Below are 19,153 nucleotides of genomic sequence, written 5' to 3' on the forward strand. Positions count from 1 at the left end.
TGCTTATATCCTTAAGATTTAACAAATAAATAAATAACATAAAGGGACTGATCACATTAAACATTAAGAAACTAATTAAGTTAAACAAAATAAATCAGTAATATGATTTGTAGCACCCCAAATATTTTAGTCTTCCACTAAGCGTATTCATCTGCCAGTTTTCCCACATATTACACAGGAAGAAAACAGCAACTCTTAACAAGTTAATTCTCAAAATGGACATCACACTTAACTGAGTATAGGGGATCTGCAATACAATATACACACAGAAAGCACTCCAAAAGGATTCTAAATGCATTTATTACGGCATTTGTGCAGTGGGCAGATGCTTTCACAAAAAATACTCAGAAAAATCATGTTTCGTCAAAAGAGATTGTTCAAAAACCTAAAATACTGAAAACATAAAATTAAAACTCTAGCAAAAACAGAATTTAAGAGGTCGGGTTAGTTTTCTTCAGCACCTAAAGCAAGAGATTTAACACGGGGAAAACTAGCCCCTGAGCTGGTATTAAGACATTATGTGTAAACTCCTGAGCAGAGTAAGGTATCACTCACCTGAATTCATGAACGGCAAAACAAAACAGATTTTTGTTTAAGGACATGCAGTGTCACTGGCTGCTTGCTGGAAACAACTCCACATAATACACCTCCAAATCGTGCGCACATAAAGACACCCACAACTTGGAATCACTCCAGAACAACTGTCTACACAAAAGCAGTCCCGAGAAGAAGTGCACTATTCAAGACAGAGCGGAGGTCTGAGGAAATGTGCAGGGAATGATACTGAATGTTACAGTGTCCGCACGGTCACGAGGCCTTGTCACATTGCTGACTGATACGCACGATTCTGATGGGAAATTAAAAGGGATTTCTCTTCAAAACAATATGGTATTTTGTTTATGAAAACTGGATAATAAATACTTACTGAGAACAGGTAGCAAGTCATATGTATAAAAGTTTTATCCACTAAATGACAAGACAAAGATGTTCCTGTGCACTCCCTCACTTCGTGTACAGTGGGGCAGCTTCGTTTCACACACTCCCCTACCTACATTCGCCAAAACTTATTACTCCGCAATAAATATTCTTAACTTGTTTCCAAATCACAAGGCTCCTATTCTGAATTCAAATTCTGTACAGATACATCATCCGTCTCATAACTCTTTGCACTTGGCAGACCTCTGTACATGCTACAGAATTGGGTATGTAATCAAATTAATTCTATAACAAGTGTTTGAGAATGAAGGAATTTTCTTCTGCCCTTTCACCATGAAAATGTAGCACATAAGGCACTAAAGGATAATACTAAACTACAAATTATATTAATGTATGTACACATACAATGGAAGAGATACACATGAACATTTATGTATTCACAGATTTAAGAACTATATAGAAAAATAAAGGTATCAGCTACCTCGGTTGGACTTCTTGCGTTAATGTAAATGGTTCCTCAGTAAATCCCACATTCTGGTCACCGCCAACCACATTCCTGAGGTAGGTGGTGGAAGGAGCCCGCCATCGACGGCCTTACAGTGGCCTCACCTGCGGAAATTCAGGCAGTGATCCGTGCCCCGCTAATTGCCGTTGTCTCTCTTTTACAGGACTCTGCTGTGACGGGCTTCACAAGTGTAAGTAATTACGCCGGGTGTTTGTTTTTTGCACTTTCCTTTCGCCTACAAACCTCCTCCCCCCGAGGTGCGGGCTGTGCTGAGGGGAGGGAAGGGTAGAAAACCGGAGGCCAGCGGAGCCGCTCTCACCCACCAGGACGTGCAAGCAGCCGGGGGAATAACTTATTTGTAATAACTACGGTTTTCAAAGGAGACAACAGGCATCTGGGACTTCAGCCCCTTCCTTCGCGGGGTTTTCCTCATGAACAGACGCTCGTGTAAGATTTGTCCTTAAATAAATCCCTAACGTCCCTAAACGTAAGAAGTTATTTACAAAAAAAAACCGAAGCGGAGCGGCTGTCGATCCCCGAGAGGAAGCGGGTCAAGCGCCCCCCGCCCCCTCAGGGCCCCTCACAGGGCGGCCGGGCGCGAGCGGAGCCGGGGGCTGGCTCAGGCGGCGGCTCCCGCCCGCCTCACACCGACCCGGCCGGCGTAAAGCTCCGGCCGTGAGGGACCCCCGCGCCCCCCTGCCGGGGCATCGCCAGAGCGGGGCGAGGAGGGCGGCGACGGCGTGAGGAGATGAAGGAGGAAGGTGCGTCCCCACACACGCCCACCCCCGAACCGCCGGGGCACCTCCGCTGCCGCTCCATGCCGGCTCTCGCCGGAGCCACAATGCAACCTTTGTGGTCCGCCCCGCCACGGCCGCCTCCCGTCGCCCCAGAGGAGCCGAGCCCCGCCAGCCCTGACAGGCAGCCACCTCCCTGCCCAACCCCAGGCAGAGCCCAGACGCAAAGGACGGCACCTTACCTTGCGCCCTCCTGCTCCTTCCTCGGCTCCCGGCATGCGGCTCGCACAGCTGCCACCCCGGCGAGGATCCGACGGCGGGGGCGACCAAGGGCGGCGGGGGCTGGGCAGGGAGAGCCGTTGGCGGCCGGCGGCGGGAGCGTCGAGAACGCGGGGGGTTCCAGGGCCGGCCCGGCGGCTGTCAGGGCAGGCGGAGGGAGGAGCCGTGTGTCTGTGTGCCGGCCCCCGCCGCTCCCGCGCGGTCTCCCCTCCCCAGCTCCCACCCGCTCCTCCCCTCTGGGTCGGCGCCGAGCTACCAACCCCTGCCGCCCTGCCTCCTCCCACAGCTCCGGCCGCCACCGCCCGGAGCCCTCCGGCCCCCGGAGGAAGGCCAGGGGTGAGAAGGGGCACCGGACCGCCGCCCCCTTCCCCATGGCCGCGCCACGGGCTCTGCACGGCTTGTGCTGCCCTGGAAGCTCGGTTCCCACCGCCACGTTGGTGTTCAAAACAGTTAAGGAGGAAGAGCGAGCAAAAAAAGGGAAATGGCATCAGTTCCACGCTGAAAATCTCAAACGAGATTAACAGTAAGTGACCAAGAGTAGGTCCCATTAGACCAACAACCTGGGGAAAGCAGTAACAAGTAAATTCCAGGTGGGAACAGGCATGTCTGTTCTGGAGGAAAGAAGTATGGAAATATACTATGAAGCCCTATTGATCAGAAAAAAACCTAGTGCTGTGAAGATGGAAGCAAGTGGAGTATGAGCTCTTTAGGAGAGGAACTTTCTGATATGCATTTATACTGTGGCTGGTAAAGATCATCTTATTTTCTGTGACCAAAGTCTATAGGCACTAGTTCCATATAATAATAAATGCTAACGATTACACCTTAACACAAATGCAAATTCAAATGAAATGTAGGTGGTAGGTCTTTTTCAGTAGTAGTGTTGCCAACTTAAAACAGCCATTGCAAAAGCAATAATAAAAGACAAAAAGTAGCTCACCACATTTTGTAGCCCAGACACCAGAAATATTTTGAAATAGAATAATTAATTGTGTTCCTCAGCTATGGTTAGGCTTTCCATTTCAAACCTACCATCTTGCAGTAAGATTTAATCGTTCAGTTGTTTCAAATTGCTGAGGCTAGAAATAGAGTATAGACATAGACACAGGAACATCAGACCTTGTTTCTTTTTAAGTAAATGTCTTAAATGCCATTTAATTTCTTCAGTTTGGGATACTAAGTAATCTCCGAACTCCACTTTACACAGTATGAAAACATTCTGGAATTAAAGTCACATTTAAAGAAACTGTTTCTTAAGGTGAAATATTGTTTTTAAACTAGGGACAATTCAACTGGAAAATAGCCATCAAGATGCCACAGTAGTTTTACAACTACCTTTTTTCTACTCCTACAGCAGCAATTCACATAAAATTAGACAGGTACGTGGGGACCTGGCACTTTCCTAGCTCTACGGAAGTTAGCTACACAGGCATTTATGTATTAATCAATACTATGTTAAGGGCAAAACCTGGGCTCCCAGCAGCATCGACACAGTTAGCAGAATGCAGAAATCTTTGAGGCTGCTCAGCTCTGATTATTTCTGATGGATTCCCAAAACATTGAGCCTTTATCATGGCTGCTGCCAAGAAAACATGTCCCACCCCCTGCGTTGGTAGTGCCACTGAAGTGGTGCCTATTACAAAAGCAGAGCTGCAACAGGCAGCAAGTGCCTGTCCATTTTTTTACTCAGGACTTACCAGGCCTGTAAAGGAAAAGTGACTGTTTTAGACCTCTATTTTAAACCTTAATTTGGTATTCATTATCCGGAAATGGGAAGAGACGCTGTTTAGAGACCTTTTAGTCTATTTTATGTGTCCTCAAAATTTCCACTTCCTTATGTAGACAGGGACTGAAAGATTAGTCAATGTAAATTGTGTAATTATATAACATACTGGAATCTGCTCGTCCACATCAACTAAAAATGTCATCCAGGGAGATTCAACACTTTTTTGTAATTACTGATTCGTAATTCCTGTTTTTTAAGATGATAAACTATATAACACAACTTGCAATTGTTGTTTGGTCGGCATTTTTAAATCTTAAGGAGCAGTGATATTGGACAGTTATACTTTTAAAAATTGTTTGTTTTTAACAAGCCAATTTAAGGGTAAGGGCAGGAATATTCAAATAAATGTACCTGTATTTCTCAGGTCTGAAGGCAGTCTAAGCAAAGAGGGTGAAGTTTAGAAATAAGAATCCTGCCCTGCTTTCCTGATTCACCGTAACTATTATTCTCACGCCACACTCAGTAGCTGAGCATTGTCCAACTGTTCTGCAAAGAGATGGTGCTTTCCTTCCTAACACCTAAATCACACCTTGGCACGTTTGCAAAAGCTACAATAAAGAGTAGACAGTTTCCTTTCTGTTGATGACTGATGACTTTTATGGGTACATCCTCCATATTAGATGTTGCTAAAGACAAGTAGGTCAAATTCTATTCTCACTTTTAATTATTTTGAAATAAGTATGATGTAACAGCCAGCAATGAAATCACTCCTGATTTTAATCAAAATTATAAAGGAGTCATTCTTGCAAACCAGGTTCAAATCAAGAATGCTCTTCTGGAGAAGAAGTAGTACCAAGAAGTTCTATGGGGCTGAAACAGGCCCCTGGAGACCGTCAAAAGGCTGTTCTAAGTTAACTCACAGGTCAGAGGTCTCGGTGGGATACCATAGAGGAAATAAACCACATTGCTCAATGTCTGCCCCAAATCTACCTCCTCCTCCTCTTGCAGTGCCTCTGCTGTGCAGCCCTCTGTTTCCCACCATGCTCCATCAGTAGATGACTTGTTGCAGGGGTGACACAGAACTTGTTTGGCGTATAAAACAGTGCCCTGTTGATTGTTCTATCATGCAGGTTATTGCAAAATAGCAAAAGCTGCAATAATGGTTATCTCTAGCGAAATACACTCACTGGTTACAGACTGCTGAAAGAAGCACCATTATGGCTCAAGACTAAGGCATGTCTCCCTGTATTCTGTCTTCAGCTGACACCAGCCTCATCTCTGCTAGGAAGTGGATTTATCTCCTATCTAGTTCCTACCCGCTTCTTGTGTAAAACGAGGTTAACATCCCTTGCTTACAGCCTTTGTAACCCCAGTTGTGCGCTTGTGAGGAAAAAAATCTGACTTGTGACACACCAAACAACTCCTCTGATGCATATCCCACTCACATTGTTAGTATCTGATTTCATAATCAGACCCACTGAATTGGCTGAATCATCTGAGAAATAAAGCATTACTAAAAAGGGTGTGGCCACAACATTCATAAAAGGCTTAGAAAATGTTACTGAAAAAGACTTTCATATCATGATTATTGTTCTGCAACTTGCACTATAGATGACTTTGACCAGGCGGGAGCTAGCTGCGGTGAAAACATTCTTGGCACCCGCTTCCTCGATGTAAAATCCTTCTGGGAACTTTTTTCTTTGAAACAGGGTTTAGTTTGGTAACTATGTAAAAAAATAAATAAAAGTAGTTTTGACTTTTGACAAGTTTAATCCTCTGTAATTGGGTTAGAAATAAAATTTTCTCAGCCATGGAAGAGGCGACTTCTACTTTTAGTTTTGATCTGTATTTTTAGTGTACTGTCAAAGGTAATCAAGAAAAGAACTGCTGGTCTGCAGTTGTTGGCAATAATCAATATTCTATAAAAGGCGGTGTAGCCTCCAAAGGTTGCTTTACTCTGATATGGGAAAAACACTGTATCAGTCTCCCAGGCCCTTTGTATAATGTTGGGTTCCACGTCTATTAGTAAATAATGTTATATTCTCTAGGAAATTATATTATGACTATGAATAGTCAAATACTTTTGGTTGAGTAAAATCTCATCATAAACATGGCTGGCTGTTACAGAAATTCAGAGCAAGTTACGTGAAGAATCTGATGTTGATTTAGAGCCAAAGGGTTAATACAGAATTTGCACAGGGAGCATACATGTGTTATAGCATTTACAATTACGTGAAACCACAGGTGCGTAGTTCCCCTGTGGAGAAAAAAATACCAATTCTATAGACTATTATGAAATAAACTTACCTGACTCTCATAATGAACAAGACTGCCTCTCTCTAAGTAGATCTTTTTGCACACCAGTAGCAACAAAATAGTTCAAATTCCAGCTAAATCAGCAGCCCAACAGGACGGCATTCCGTACACTCACTCACGCTATTTCAAGCTTTCATCTATTGTCAAGGCCTGTGAACCTACCAGCCAAGTCTGGAAAAAAAGGTTGTTTGATTTCTGTGATAAATCAGCGTTGAATGTTACAGCTCCCTATCCATTAAAAATGAATTATTTTTATTAATTGATGAAGAAAATTATCCAGATGTTAATTTATTCTTGCACTGATATTTACTATTATAACTATTATGTCTATTAATAGTTTATAATAAACTATTATATCCAACTATATATAACTACCCCCTCCCCCCCAGCATCTTTCCTATTTTCACATTAATGTTTTCAAACTCCCAGCCTTCCCGAAGAAAAACTGAGCTTTTAGCATTATGGTAGGTATGGGCAAGAACTTCAGTTTCTGGTCATCTAGCTGACATCTGACACTGAGGAAAGAACATTTCCTTTTCCTCTGCTTTTTGTCAAACAGACAATATGACCAATCTCTACTTTTTCTGTGCACCGTTATAAATATGATATCATTGTCAATAGTGCCACTGCCCATAAAAATGAATGCAATAGGTAAATCAGAATCTATTCCATTAGTTCTAAGAGAATAAAGAATGAAATTATATCCCGTTATAAAGAGAGAAATTGACCTTTGTTCTGGTTGTTGAGTCTGAGAAACAGCAACAGATTATAGCAAGTAAAATAAAAATAAAATAATTTATAGCAATAGAGGGGAAAATTCCTTCAGCTGATCTATAGCAGAGCCTTTAACTTCTGACCTTTTAGAAATAATTTGGTCTGACCAATTATAGTTTGAATGCGCATATTGCGTGCAGTGCACATTTTTCACCATAACTCAAAAAGTGGTTGTTGCTGTGTGATTGCTGGTTGTGGGTTGTTGGATTTTTTTTCTGTGGGGCATTTCAGTATGAAGTCACCACAATATTTAAATGCAAGATAAAAGAAGAAAAATGACAGCTTACTTCCTTAAGTTTTTTGAGACTTATCCATATGTACATCCTCATATTGAAGCATGTATTTCCACATCTTCAAGGTGGAAGAATTTTGGGCAAGACTTCCCAAACATCAGGAAAGCATCCTGAGGGTTCTCATGTTTTAAACTCAAGGTATAAAAACCAGAGCAACACCTTCTTTCCATTTTCTTTCAACCACGAAGTCCCTTCTGGGCTCCAAGGCAGAGGATACAGAGATTAGGACTGCAGAATATACACGTGGATAACACATCTCAAATAAATCCAGTTCAGATAGAGAGAAGTAACTTATCAAATTCCCTTTTGAATTGCTAATGCAACTATTCAACTTAGTGACCCTTCAGAACGTCTCCAATTTACCTGGTGATAGAGGCAGGATTAGGAATCGTGGGATGGAGGCCCAAAGACAACAACAACAGGTATAAACATTTTAAACATCATCCTATAAATTCAACATAACTAATGTGTATGCAAACTATCTGATATTAAGGAGGCAGTTCAAGTCTACAATAATAACAAGTTTTACAGACAGATTTTTCTATAGCATTCTACGTTTGATTGTGCCAGACAAGAAGTCCATTATAAACACCTTCATTTACCTGAGCAACACAAGGAACATGAGTGGTTTCAAGGCTTATCCTTGAAATTACAGTTTGCAGGGTTCATTGACTGGAACAGTGCTTTGAAATCCACTTGAATCAAAATAAAAAGCATATAAATCTTAGGTAATTATCACATCATCTTTGACAAAATTAATCCAATCCGGGTTATTATGGTTTTGGAGTTGGTGTGGATAGGTTTCAGAACCAGGTACTGCTAGGAGACCTTCAAGGAGGACATAGGAAAAATAATTACATAAAATCATATTAAGACAGATTTTTAAAAAAAATAAAAATCAGACCCAGTCTGTCCAATACAGAAGTTTTAGAACATTAAGGTTTCTTACGGTTGCTTGACTATATTAAACACCCAACAAAATATCATCTCACTTGCAGATGTAGTATGAATAGCAGTTAGAGAATCTGGTTGTTTGTGTGGTGTGCGTAACTGTATTAGAAGTGTTTTGGGTAAAACAATTGGTCTCTTAAGCCAAGTCTTCTTACACTACTAAGAAAAGCCCAATGAAAGAAATGGAACAAAAAAGTTTTATTTTGATATTTAACTTCTAAATTATAGTATCATAAAAATTTTATTTCTGCAAACGTCAGCTGCATTCTATTTTCAACAGTTCATGTGTTTATGTACAGGTACAAATTATGGCAACAACTACACCTATCATTCACACGCTGAACACACTGCCATATATTGAACCTTCAGCATTCCAACGTTTTTTCCACCCTCCCAGAAAATACATTTTAAAACATCCAAACAATGTCCACACACTTGAGTCTAACAGAAATTCAAGGGATTCATTCACCAATAACATTCTGGTTAGAGTTTACTAATGCTTGAAAATAGGAGTAAGCTAACCTCTAATATGTGTATTAACATACTTGTTTTAAAACTGTTTTTTTACAAGGATTTTTGCTGTTATTCTCACTGAAGGGAAAATACAGAATTCTTGCAAATTCAGTACTACGTCCTTCCAGCATCTCAATACACACAATGTTTTGCTAATCTTTTTAAGCACTGTGGCTCTGTAAAAAAATCTGTGCTAAAATCAGATTAAGTATTACTTTTTTCAATCTTGTATATTTTATCTGTGGGCTTGTCCTACTCTAAATTTTCAACTAATTATATTCTCTTTCTTTTGAGGACATATAATATGCTGTTTCCACCTTGTGTTAAGAAGGAATGAAGTAATTCTTTTCTTCCCCCCCACCGCCCCCCGCCACGCCAACAGATTTGGTTGGCATCTGCATATACCTTTTATAATTAAAAAAAAAAAAAAAAAAAAACATTTGCAGGATTGTACAGCAAATTTGGAAGAAATAAAAATTAAAAGATTAATGACAAGTGAATCTTTGTGCAACTGCTATTGTCCGTTTTTGAAACTGAGCCTTCTCAGAGCTCGACACAAAAACCTAATCCGTTAAGTAATACCAGTTCTGCTACTGAACTTAACAGAACCAGGAAATCTTCCCAGTCTTTAGCCTAGCAGAAAATAACAGTATGTGAGCTGTGACTTCCCACAGGGGAAAGCAGCACTGCCCTCGCCAGCTAACTGCTCAGGAATTGCCGCCTCCTCATCTTTTGCAGCTTTGGCATTTCTAAGCACCCAAATTGTGTAACCTTTCTGCCTGTGCCTTATCAACCCAAACTCTCTCTCTAGTAAAATGGCAAGAATTGCACTGAATCAAGATCCTTCACAGCTGGATTTAGTAGAGGAGCATTTACCTCTAGATATTTGACCCAGGTATTTTTCAACTTCAAAGAACAGGAAAACATGAAGAATTTTGCTTTCAGTACAGCCCAAGGCACAGCATAAAAAAAACCCCAAAACATCACTGAAGGTGCAGATGATTCACTATGTACTTAAAACTACCGAAAACTTACTTCAGTATTGCAAGTTTGAGGTTTTCCAGCTAGTGATTTTTTTTCGAATTTGCAAAACAGGAAGAGTAAGGAACATTACATGAATGGGGAAGGCCCTCCGAATCTGCCAGGTACATCTAGTTGATCACAGAATTCCGTATTATAATTGCAAAGCATGGCGGAGTTCTGCCATCCATGGTTACATTCAAATAATTGTTACAGCACTTTTGTGTTTCCATCTGCGACAACAATTTTGAGAGTCTTAGGTTTGGAAATTCAAGTGATTTAATATAAACTGATGCAAAAAAAAAAAAAAAGGCAAAAAAAGCCCCCAACACTCAGGAGCTTTAAAGCTACTCAGCCAACTCATCGCTGGTTTAATAGTTCTATCTCATGCTATTAAAATAGATAATACAATGTAACAGTCAGCAATGTCTAATTCTCATCTATCAAAACTGAGAAAATATTTGAGGTGTTTGAGTTCTCCCTTGACGTATTTCCTAAAGTAACCTCCTGTGAGTGGAATGTGAAGACAGGTTAAATGAGACAGAATCTGACTCCGTGGGCAAAACAGCCAAGGGCACATTGCCAAGGTGTCCTTGGCTATTTGCTGGTATCATGCTTATTATAATCGTGCCTAGAACTGCAGTTACACAGATGGGTTTTACTTATGAGAAGTTGCTCTTTGGAAACCGCGGGGATATTTTGGATTATGGCTCACCTACCTGGTCGCTGCAAAAGAAAGGACACGCGTGCTCTGTGTGTCTTTAGATAAACATGTCCAGTTGTAGTTTAAGCATTTTTTTGTTAATATAACAGTATTAATATTATACTATCTTAATAACCAAGTAACGATAAGTATTGTGAAAAATAACTGTGAAATAACTGATAGGCTTTTGTCTACTGGTTGGCTCAAAACAAAGCAAAGAATTCATGCCTGTTCACTGCTTCTCTTCACCTGTTTTACCCCAGATGATTTTTGTAGCAGCATGGCCTTGAAAGATAATATTAAATCCCCCATAAAGCATACTCATTTCATGGCTGAACCAAACCAGAACGATGTCTGAAATACAAAATTTGGTCTTCCTTCCCCCATCTCTTTAAAGTGTTCTTTATATTAGCGCTTCCAGGAAGAAAACAGGAAACTCAGTTTCCAAGGTACCACTCAGCATATGCAGGATCTATATTTTTGTCTGTTATGAAAATGATACTTCAGAGTCGGTACAGTCCTATTCCTGAGTCATCATAGCCAGACTGTGGGGAAGAGCTAGAAGAACCATACAGAAGAGGGAGATATGCACTTATCTGAAATTAAATACTGAAACATATTAACATTTGGGGGAGGAGACTGCGAGGAAAGGAGCTCAAACGTTTCTAAAAGAAAATTATTTCTTCTGATGGGGAATTGCTTGATCTCACCTTTGGCATTTTATCTTGCTTCTGAAAAAAATCCTGCTCTTATTCACTACAACACTCCTGCCATCAAGTATGTCAGCACTTAAAACTAGAGGCTGGACTACAAAACTTACTAAGACTTAACGTTCCAAGCTATTTTATGTCCACTTGCAAGATTATTTCTAGCAAAAAAATATGTCAATTTTGATTATGGCATCTGTAAACAGTGTGATATCATGACATTTAAATTAGTAATAATTTTGAATATATTCCCATCTGTTTTTCAATGCTGCGTTTTTCAAATCATGAAAGACTTTATTCAGACCAAAAGATTTGAGTTTACTGGCCATAAAAAACGCCTTAGGAATAACAGATCTTCTTCAGGGAGTACTTGTTCCTTCAAGCAGATTTAGTGCTGAGACAGTGTGGTAGTTAAAGCACAAACAGAGGTTGTTGATAAAGTGGCAATGCATAACAATGTTGTCATGTATTATAAAGGAGCAATTGCCTGCAGTTCGTCAGTGTGGATATGGCAGTGAAGTTCTGCTTTACATATTCCAGGCACTAAGAATTTTGTAGCAGTGATTACAGGAGGTTCTTCTTCCCCTATAAAAGGAAAAGAAAAAGTGAGGTTCGTTAATTGAAACACTGATTTTGTATTTGGCCAACATTTTAGAAACACTGCAAAGAAAACTTCTAAAAACCCTCTGGATCATAATGCCATACATTCATGAGGCTGAAATACCATGCTCAGCAACTCCTTATCTAAAGAATTAATACAAATTTTCTCCCCAGGCAGGGCTTCTTAGAGAAGACCTTATCCTGAATGGACCTAGTAAAGGTTTGGTTGTTGCTACTTCCTCAAAATTAAACTGGTTTGAACTTCAGTTGATGATGCCCAATATGATGATCTCTTTGAGAATCTTTTCTTTGCAGATCAGCAGTCTGCACATGAACTGCACTGAAAGATAGAAATAATTACAAATTATGTGACTTACGATTTTAATTCAAAAGATTAAATCAAACTGTCCTTTAAAGAAGAAAGGAAAGATCTACCTTAAGATGCTAAATGACAGAGCTGTTCACTTCTGTTCTGACCAAGTAATGGATAAAAAAAATAGCTAGAACAGAAATAGTACTGTGAATTCAAAGTAATAATTTGGAAACGTCCAACACTTAGAACAAGAATAAATGGTAAAAAATTCTATCGTCTCCTCTCGTTATTAGGCATATAAATATTAGGGCTATAAATATTTTGCATGTCTGGGACAGTAAAAAGATTTAACGGGTTTCACTCTAATAGGCAGATGATGCTCAGTTCTAGACACTGTCTCATTTGTACCTGTACCTCATTAGGACCCTGGTTTGGCTGAGGGAGGGTTTGAGCGAGAGTCGGTCCCCGTGGTGCTTTTGGACAGGGACAGAGAATGGGAAAACGGCAGAAATTACAACGGTTCCTTAAGATGCTGGAACATCAGTGTTAAGATCCAACTCCACCAGCTAGTACTATAATGTTTAACCTCTATAGCTGAAATGTGTTAACAAGTAGGTATGTGACTTGAGTATTAATTACTGGAAAGACTGCCTCTTTCTTCCAGTGACTCCTTGGCAGCTGGGATACCCAGCTGACAGCTCCGTGATTGAATCGGGAGGGGCATACTGGTAAAGCATTCTTACAGAGAGGCCATAAATTTTAAACTAGCATCCGACTTTCATCTAACACTAGAACCTTTACGGATATCATCTGTAATTTTTCCCCACAAATGTGAGAAAAGGCTATGTTGGCAGGAAACTAAAAAATATAATATTAATTTTGAAACAGAGTATTTGTGGCTTACGCAATTAAATCAGTAAATCTGTATTTTTTCCACCTGAAAAGTTCTCAGGTTTTAGTTATTTTGTCCTATAGACTATCTAGCCTATAAATACAGATGGTGTATCTGTAAATCAACACCTGTATTATCTCCCCCAACATAATTCTGGCATCAAACATTAGTTATGAATTATATGAATAATAATAAAAAATAATCCATTTAGCCAAGAGAAAAGTCTAACAAATGAGCTCACTGTCAGCATTCATTCAAGAAAGCAGAACAGCTTACCACCATCAAAGTGCAATATTCACCTGTTGTAGCTGCTTAAGGAAAATCTCAGCAAATAGCCGTTTTATCCTATGAATACAATTGCTGGAACATTCCACACTGATGTAGTTGTGATGCCAGTTCAATGTACTGTAACTAGTAAGGTCGGATCAGCTTTTTATATAGCCTGAGGCAATATTTACTCCTTCTAACTGTAGGCATCTAAGCTGGGTATCTATTTCACAAAGTGTCTTCTAAGCATTTCAATTCTTCAGCTGAAACCCGTTTGTTCATTCCTCCCAGCCCCATATCCAATGAGAAGCCTAATGTCATTCTGAAACTTGAGTATAGCCGAGTATAGACACAGTATAGACTATATCCCTAAAGCTTCTAGTATGCGCTGGAGCAAAATCGGATGGCAGTTTTAGATTTATGACCACTCTGCAAGAATGTTTCACCATATCACCCTCTTGATTAAACGACACAGCTGTCAGCCAAGTATCCCAGCTGCCAAGGAGTCCCTGGAAGAAAGACGCGGTCTCTCCAATAATAGGTCAATTAATAGCAAGTGACTTTATTAATAGAATTTTAGTGAAATCTTACTTAGCTAGGGATCCCCCCCCGAACAATAAGTTAAGGAAAAGATTCATTTTTCTGAAGTTACTGAAGCCTATCTTTTTTACCACCTTTATACAATGCTTACCTTCCTCTGCAGCCTTCTATATGGCTCCTAACGTATTATCTTCAGTATTTTGAGATGGTAGAAATATGCTCACAATAACCGAATATAATTTTTAAAACACCGCTGTATCTTACCTAAACCCGATGATGAAGAAACACTTCCTGTAATGGAAGATGTTTCCATTTGGTCTGTCAATAGTCCTTCCATTAAAGGTAAAGATAATTCAGATGAGGGAACAGACGAATCATAGATTCCAGAATCTCGAGGCATATCTTTAAGATTTGAAGCTTTAATGACATGTAACAACGGCTGAAGAACAGAGCTGCCATCACCTTGAATGTCCTGAGTTTCTGTATCTTCTCCAAGGTTTAAGTGCTGAATTATACAGTGAGAGTCTGAATTCCCAGCCGAAATAATATTTACATCTGTTTTCAGGTAAAAATCGCCATCTGTCACCTGTTTATTCACTAAGTCATTTAAAACCAAGCCAGAATCAAATTTTTCCATGACAGGCTCCGAGTAATGTAAAGAAGGTGGAGGGAAGGGAATAAATTGTTTCTCAAACCAATCTGGTTCCTGATCAATGAACTGATGCATATTGCAAATGGCAACATAAAGGGACCTCCCAGATTTGCTCCTGAAATAATTCCTTTTACTAACGTTAACAGGAAACGCCTCTGAATCCTGTACACTAAGATCTCTGGAGTGTAAATGTGAATACAGCTGAGGAAGATTGTCCATGAGTTTGTATTTTGTACTTAGATCCAGAATACCAGGGATGTCTCCTTCACAGGAGTAATCAAAGTAGACGGCAATGAACTTGCAGAGGTCATTTGAATTCTGCTTTGCTTGACGAAGCTTCTCTGCAACAGTTAACACAGCAAACAGAAAGAGTTCTCCTTTCCCTGCATCTTTGGTTACCCCTCTGTGTTTCCAGTTCTTTTTTTCCACGAAGTATTTCATTCCCTTGGAACACACAATGATGATAAACTGGGACTCGTTTATTTTTTTTATAAGCCACTCTTTCTGACCTTCTTTACAAATTTTTAGATCTTCCCACAAATCTAGAGCCACCTGGAAAAGAAAAGAACGTTCCGGTTGATATTCATTATTAGAATATTAAATATATTTGCTAATAAAATATAAATGAGTTACACTCAGTGAGTCAGCTTGCATTTACGCAGCAATTGAGAATCAATGATGAGTTTAACTATAGCTTGTTCCTGATGCAAATACAAGCTGTTTTAAAAGAGTAATAATTAACATAGTCTTGACAGTGGACAAACCGGAATCAGTGCCATTAACCATGTCAGTAGTTATTCACCAAAACAAGCACGGCCTCATATTCATTCTAAACTTCGCTTGTGGGCTGAATATTTCGCTGGGCTAAGAACGTGGGTGAACTGCTAAGATAAAATGGAAAACCTTCCAGCCTTTTTTTTTAAAAAAAACCCAAGAATGCTAGTTACTATATAAACCCATTTTGCTGCTTATTTATTAAAGAAAAACATACTTAATTATACTTGTGTTACCTATAAATTTATGGAATCAACAGGTAAGAGTGCAAAGCCAAGCAGCTGAATGTAAACTGGGTAGTTCCTTAAAAAATAAAACCACTATGGATTGGTACGTAGCAATATTTCTTGGGGAATAAAAAGAACATAGAAGATGTGGTTGGACGAAGTAAATTACTATTGACTTATCTGATCAAATTAGAGATCACCAATCTACAATAAACAATGTGTTGTGCCTGCCTCAAACAATTTAACCGTTGTATATGTGGGTCCAGAATGTGCTGAATGTAATGGAAATCCATATTCATTTATCATCGTTTGCATACTAATGATGTCTGATGCCAAGAATTTTCATATCTAGATACAAACATGATTAGTGCCTATAACACCCAGTCCTTTCAGTCAGGATGCAAAACAGCAGCAGCTTATCTCTGGTAAGAAAGCTCTGAAAATTTTATCATCGTAAGAGTTGTTTTATTTTGTACTTTTTCTTAACATTCTACGTGGTCTGAAATGCCTGTGTACGCCAAAATGAAGGACAGACCACTTTATCTCATGAAAGAAAGAACGAGCAGTAGAGTAACTGAAAAAAATAGATGCAAAAAACTTCCATAATAGACACGCATCAAAAGCACTCATAAAGCATTTTTCCAGAGAACAAAGTATTTTTGCTCTGCTAGATCACCCATAACAGAGTGGAAAACCTTGCCATGTCAGAAGACAGAAAGCAGGTGGATGCCTCGAACACAAGGACTCATGAAAACTGTTACCACAGTGTCAGCTACAGGAAGCAAGTGATCACGCCTGCAGTGCTCGGGCAGCCGGACCAGAGCATCACTGTAGGTCTCTCCCAACTGAACTATTCTATTCTAGGTATGGGGAAGAGAAGGCGTTTTACAGCTCCTCGGGAGATACGCTGATAAGGGTACAATGCAGGTAAGTTTTCTTTTGTGTCTGTTCTTGTTTCTGTTCTTCAAAATACTGCCTGATCTGCTATCTGAGAGAAAGGAATTTTAATGTGGTCAAGTTATTATTTTAAATGGCTATTAAATGCCATGGGTTTTGTCCTTTTTGAGAAAATATTCCAATCTCATAAGAAAAATCCTTGTGCAACTGTTCCATTATGCATGGAGCACCACTTTTTATATTAAACTCCACAGCTTTAATAACAACACATATTACTTCTGTATGTAGATGCTATCCGTATTTTGTCATACAAATCTTAAAAGATGCCTGATCCCATATGTTGCATGGTACATAGTTATAGCAGTAACAGCTCACCTTAGCACTATTCCAAAGAGGTACGGCGTAGTAGGGCTAAAGTACATCTCTAAAAAGGGGATTCAAGTAAGTTACTTATAAAACACCTCACCTGAACCATTTTAAACATGAATAAATTGTGAATAACCCCTCCAAACATGTGAGGCATCCATCACGCCACCATGTTTGGCCAGTAGAGGTCAGGCTTGCTCTGTGGTTGAAAAACCAGTTCCCCTTCACTCTTCAAATCCCAGTGGCAGGAGTCAAATGCAGCAAAAATAAGACTCACAACTGTCTTGCCTTTTTGCAGTTGAAAAGTGAAAGACTGGCCACATATTGATTATATTTCACAAAGCAGTCTGAACTTCTAAGCCTAGTCATTCAAAGTAACAATTTGAATGTCTTTCTCGTAGCTTTAAATCAAAAACAAGAATAAGACACGCTGATTTTACAGCATTAATGGAACAGAAGGGAAGTGAAAAAAAAATTCAATAAAAATTAATACATAGTGTCAAAAGTTAATCCTAATTACACAGATTTTTCTCTCTGAGTAGGAGTTTTAATAGATTCTGCTACTTTGAAATTCCAATATAGAACCTATTTTAGGAATACTGAAGTATATCCGGTAGACACCAATACCCATTTGTGGCTGCCAACTATAAAGATGCAAGACCTACTAAACAGAAAAAGACGTTAATATGAAACAAGCTAAACACAGCTGAATGAAAGTTCTGGAATCAATGTGGTACACCTTTTCCACTACTCTGTGTTTTCACACGGGCTATGATCTGTTCTTTTCCCTAAGTAAAGAAAATCTCTATAGCCAATATTTAGAAGGATAACTAAAGTTCTCTCTGTGGAAAAGAGAGATTGAAATAACTCATTTTCAAGCACATATTATGAGTTTTGGGGGTGCTGTTTCAGTTAAGGAAACCATTTACAGAAGAAACGTTGAGTTTACCTCACAGCCGCAGAAGTCCTGAAGAAAATAAGCGAAGCATTGGATGACGTTAATGTGTTTCTGGCAATCTTTATTGGAATAGCAGATGAACACTTTTGGCCGGGGACGAAGTCGTTCCACATGGAGACCTGCAGCATATGCTGAAGATTCTGAGCTCTCCTCATCTAGATGGGAATATATATTTTCTAAATTGGAAGAGAGAAAGAGAGTTCACACTACAAAGCTTGGTTTTATTTTTTTAAACTTTCATAGGCTCATTACTACTGCATGTAGAAATGGCTTTTTTCAAAAGATATTTCTGTCCTTTCCAGCCTGAAAAAGAAAAGTTGTATGTGCTCTATTTATCCAGCTTAGGAGTTGCTACGTACGTGGAACACACTTGGAAAGTGAAATGTGCCGTTATTGCCGTACAGCTCAGAAAACTTAAGAAAGGCTTATTTTATAAACAGAATGAGGCTGTTTCACCTCTATCCAGTTTCAACAGTCGTCATCTCTCTGTTCAAATATTATAAGCCTTAAAGATGTATCATCATCAAGAGTTTGCTGTATAACAGTGTTTTGTTTTTTAAAACAAACAAACACACACAACGCAAGCCACGTGAAAATATTAAACTCCAGGTACACAGATGCCTTCAGAATATCATACAGTATCTCTCTGGTACACATACACACACACACAGAGCCACGTCTGGATGTTAATTTGACATTAATTTGAATTAAGATATGATTAATTTAAATCAAAATAGCTGTTAGCGTTTCTCTCCTTGTATAGATGCTTTTATGCTGCAACATAAAAGTCTGGTCTTATGCCAGACATTCAATCTAGTCCTACAGCTGATAAGCTAGTTTGGAATAAAGCATGAGTATTTCAAAATACAAATATCCATCTAGGGATTTAATTTAGGACAATTCATCAGGAACAACTGTCTGTACACAAATCCTTTGTGATTCGTCTGGGGTTTTTTTGTTGGAACTGTGCTAGCTGTGAGCAAAGGGATAGCTACAGGGGACCAGAAGGTAAAAGGATTTAACCCAGATGGCATATAGCACTTGCAGTGTACTTCTGTGCCAAAATGCAGATGGATAACACAGGTATGGGAGGTTTGGGGATGTAATCTCTTTTTCCATATTCATGAAACCGCATGATTCCCTAGATTCTACAAAAAAAGCCAATTGATTTTTAACATCTCAATGTATCAAGTATTGCTTGCCAGCTCCT

At 39.4% G+C, this 19,153-nt stretch overlaps 2 protein-coding genes across 5 annotated transcripts in view; both read right to left on the bottom strand.

The window, feature by feature from the left end:
- Nucleotides 1-2,678, bottom strand: part of ARHGEF3 (Rho guanine nucleotide exchange factor 3) — a 136,438-nt gene extending 133,760 nt beyond the window's left edge. For all 3 annotated transcript variants that reach the window (XR_012589354.1, XM_074602904.1, XM_074602905.1), the window contains exon 1: nucleotides 2,418-2,678. The gene's annotated coding sequence lies outside the window, so the exon portion shown is untranslated. The remainder of the gene's footprint in view (nucleotides 1-2,417) is intronic.
- Nucleotides 2,679-11,720: 9,042 nt separating this feature from the next.
- Nucleotides 11,721-19,153, bottom strand: part of IL17RD (interleukin 17 receptor D) — a 69,938-nt gene continuing 62,505 nt past the window's right edge. Inside the window, exons 11-13 of one of the 2 annotated variants that reach the window (XM_074602857.1) lie at nucleotides 17,935-18,119; nucleotides 14,334-15,273; nucleotides 11,721-12,042 (exon numbers count right to left, since the gene is read on the bottom strand). In XM_074602857.1, the coding sequence (XP_074458958.1) occupies nucleotides 11,927-12,042; nucleotides 14,334-15,273; nucleotides 17,935-18,119 (1,241 nt within the window). In that variant the 3' untranslated portion in view covers nucleotides 11,721-11,926. The remainder of the gene's footprint in view (nucleotides 12,043-14,333; nucleotides 15,274-17,934; nucleotides 18,120-19,153) is intronic. The other variant, XM_074602856.1, reaches the window with a different exon arrangement.

The sequence above is a fragment of the Larus michahellis genome, chromosome 10 (genome assembly GCF_964199755.1).
Source record: "Larus michahellis chromosome 10, bLarMic1.1, whole genome shotgun sequence".
Classification (NCBI taxonomy): domain Eukaryota; kingdom Metazoa; phylum Chordata; class Aves; order Charadriiformes; family Laridae; genus Larus; species Larus michahellis.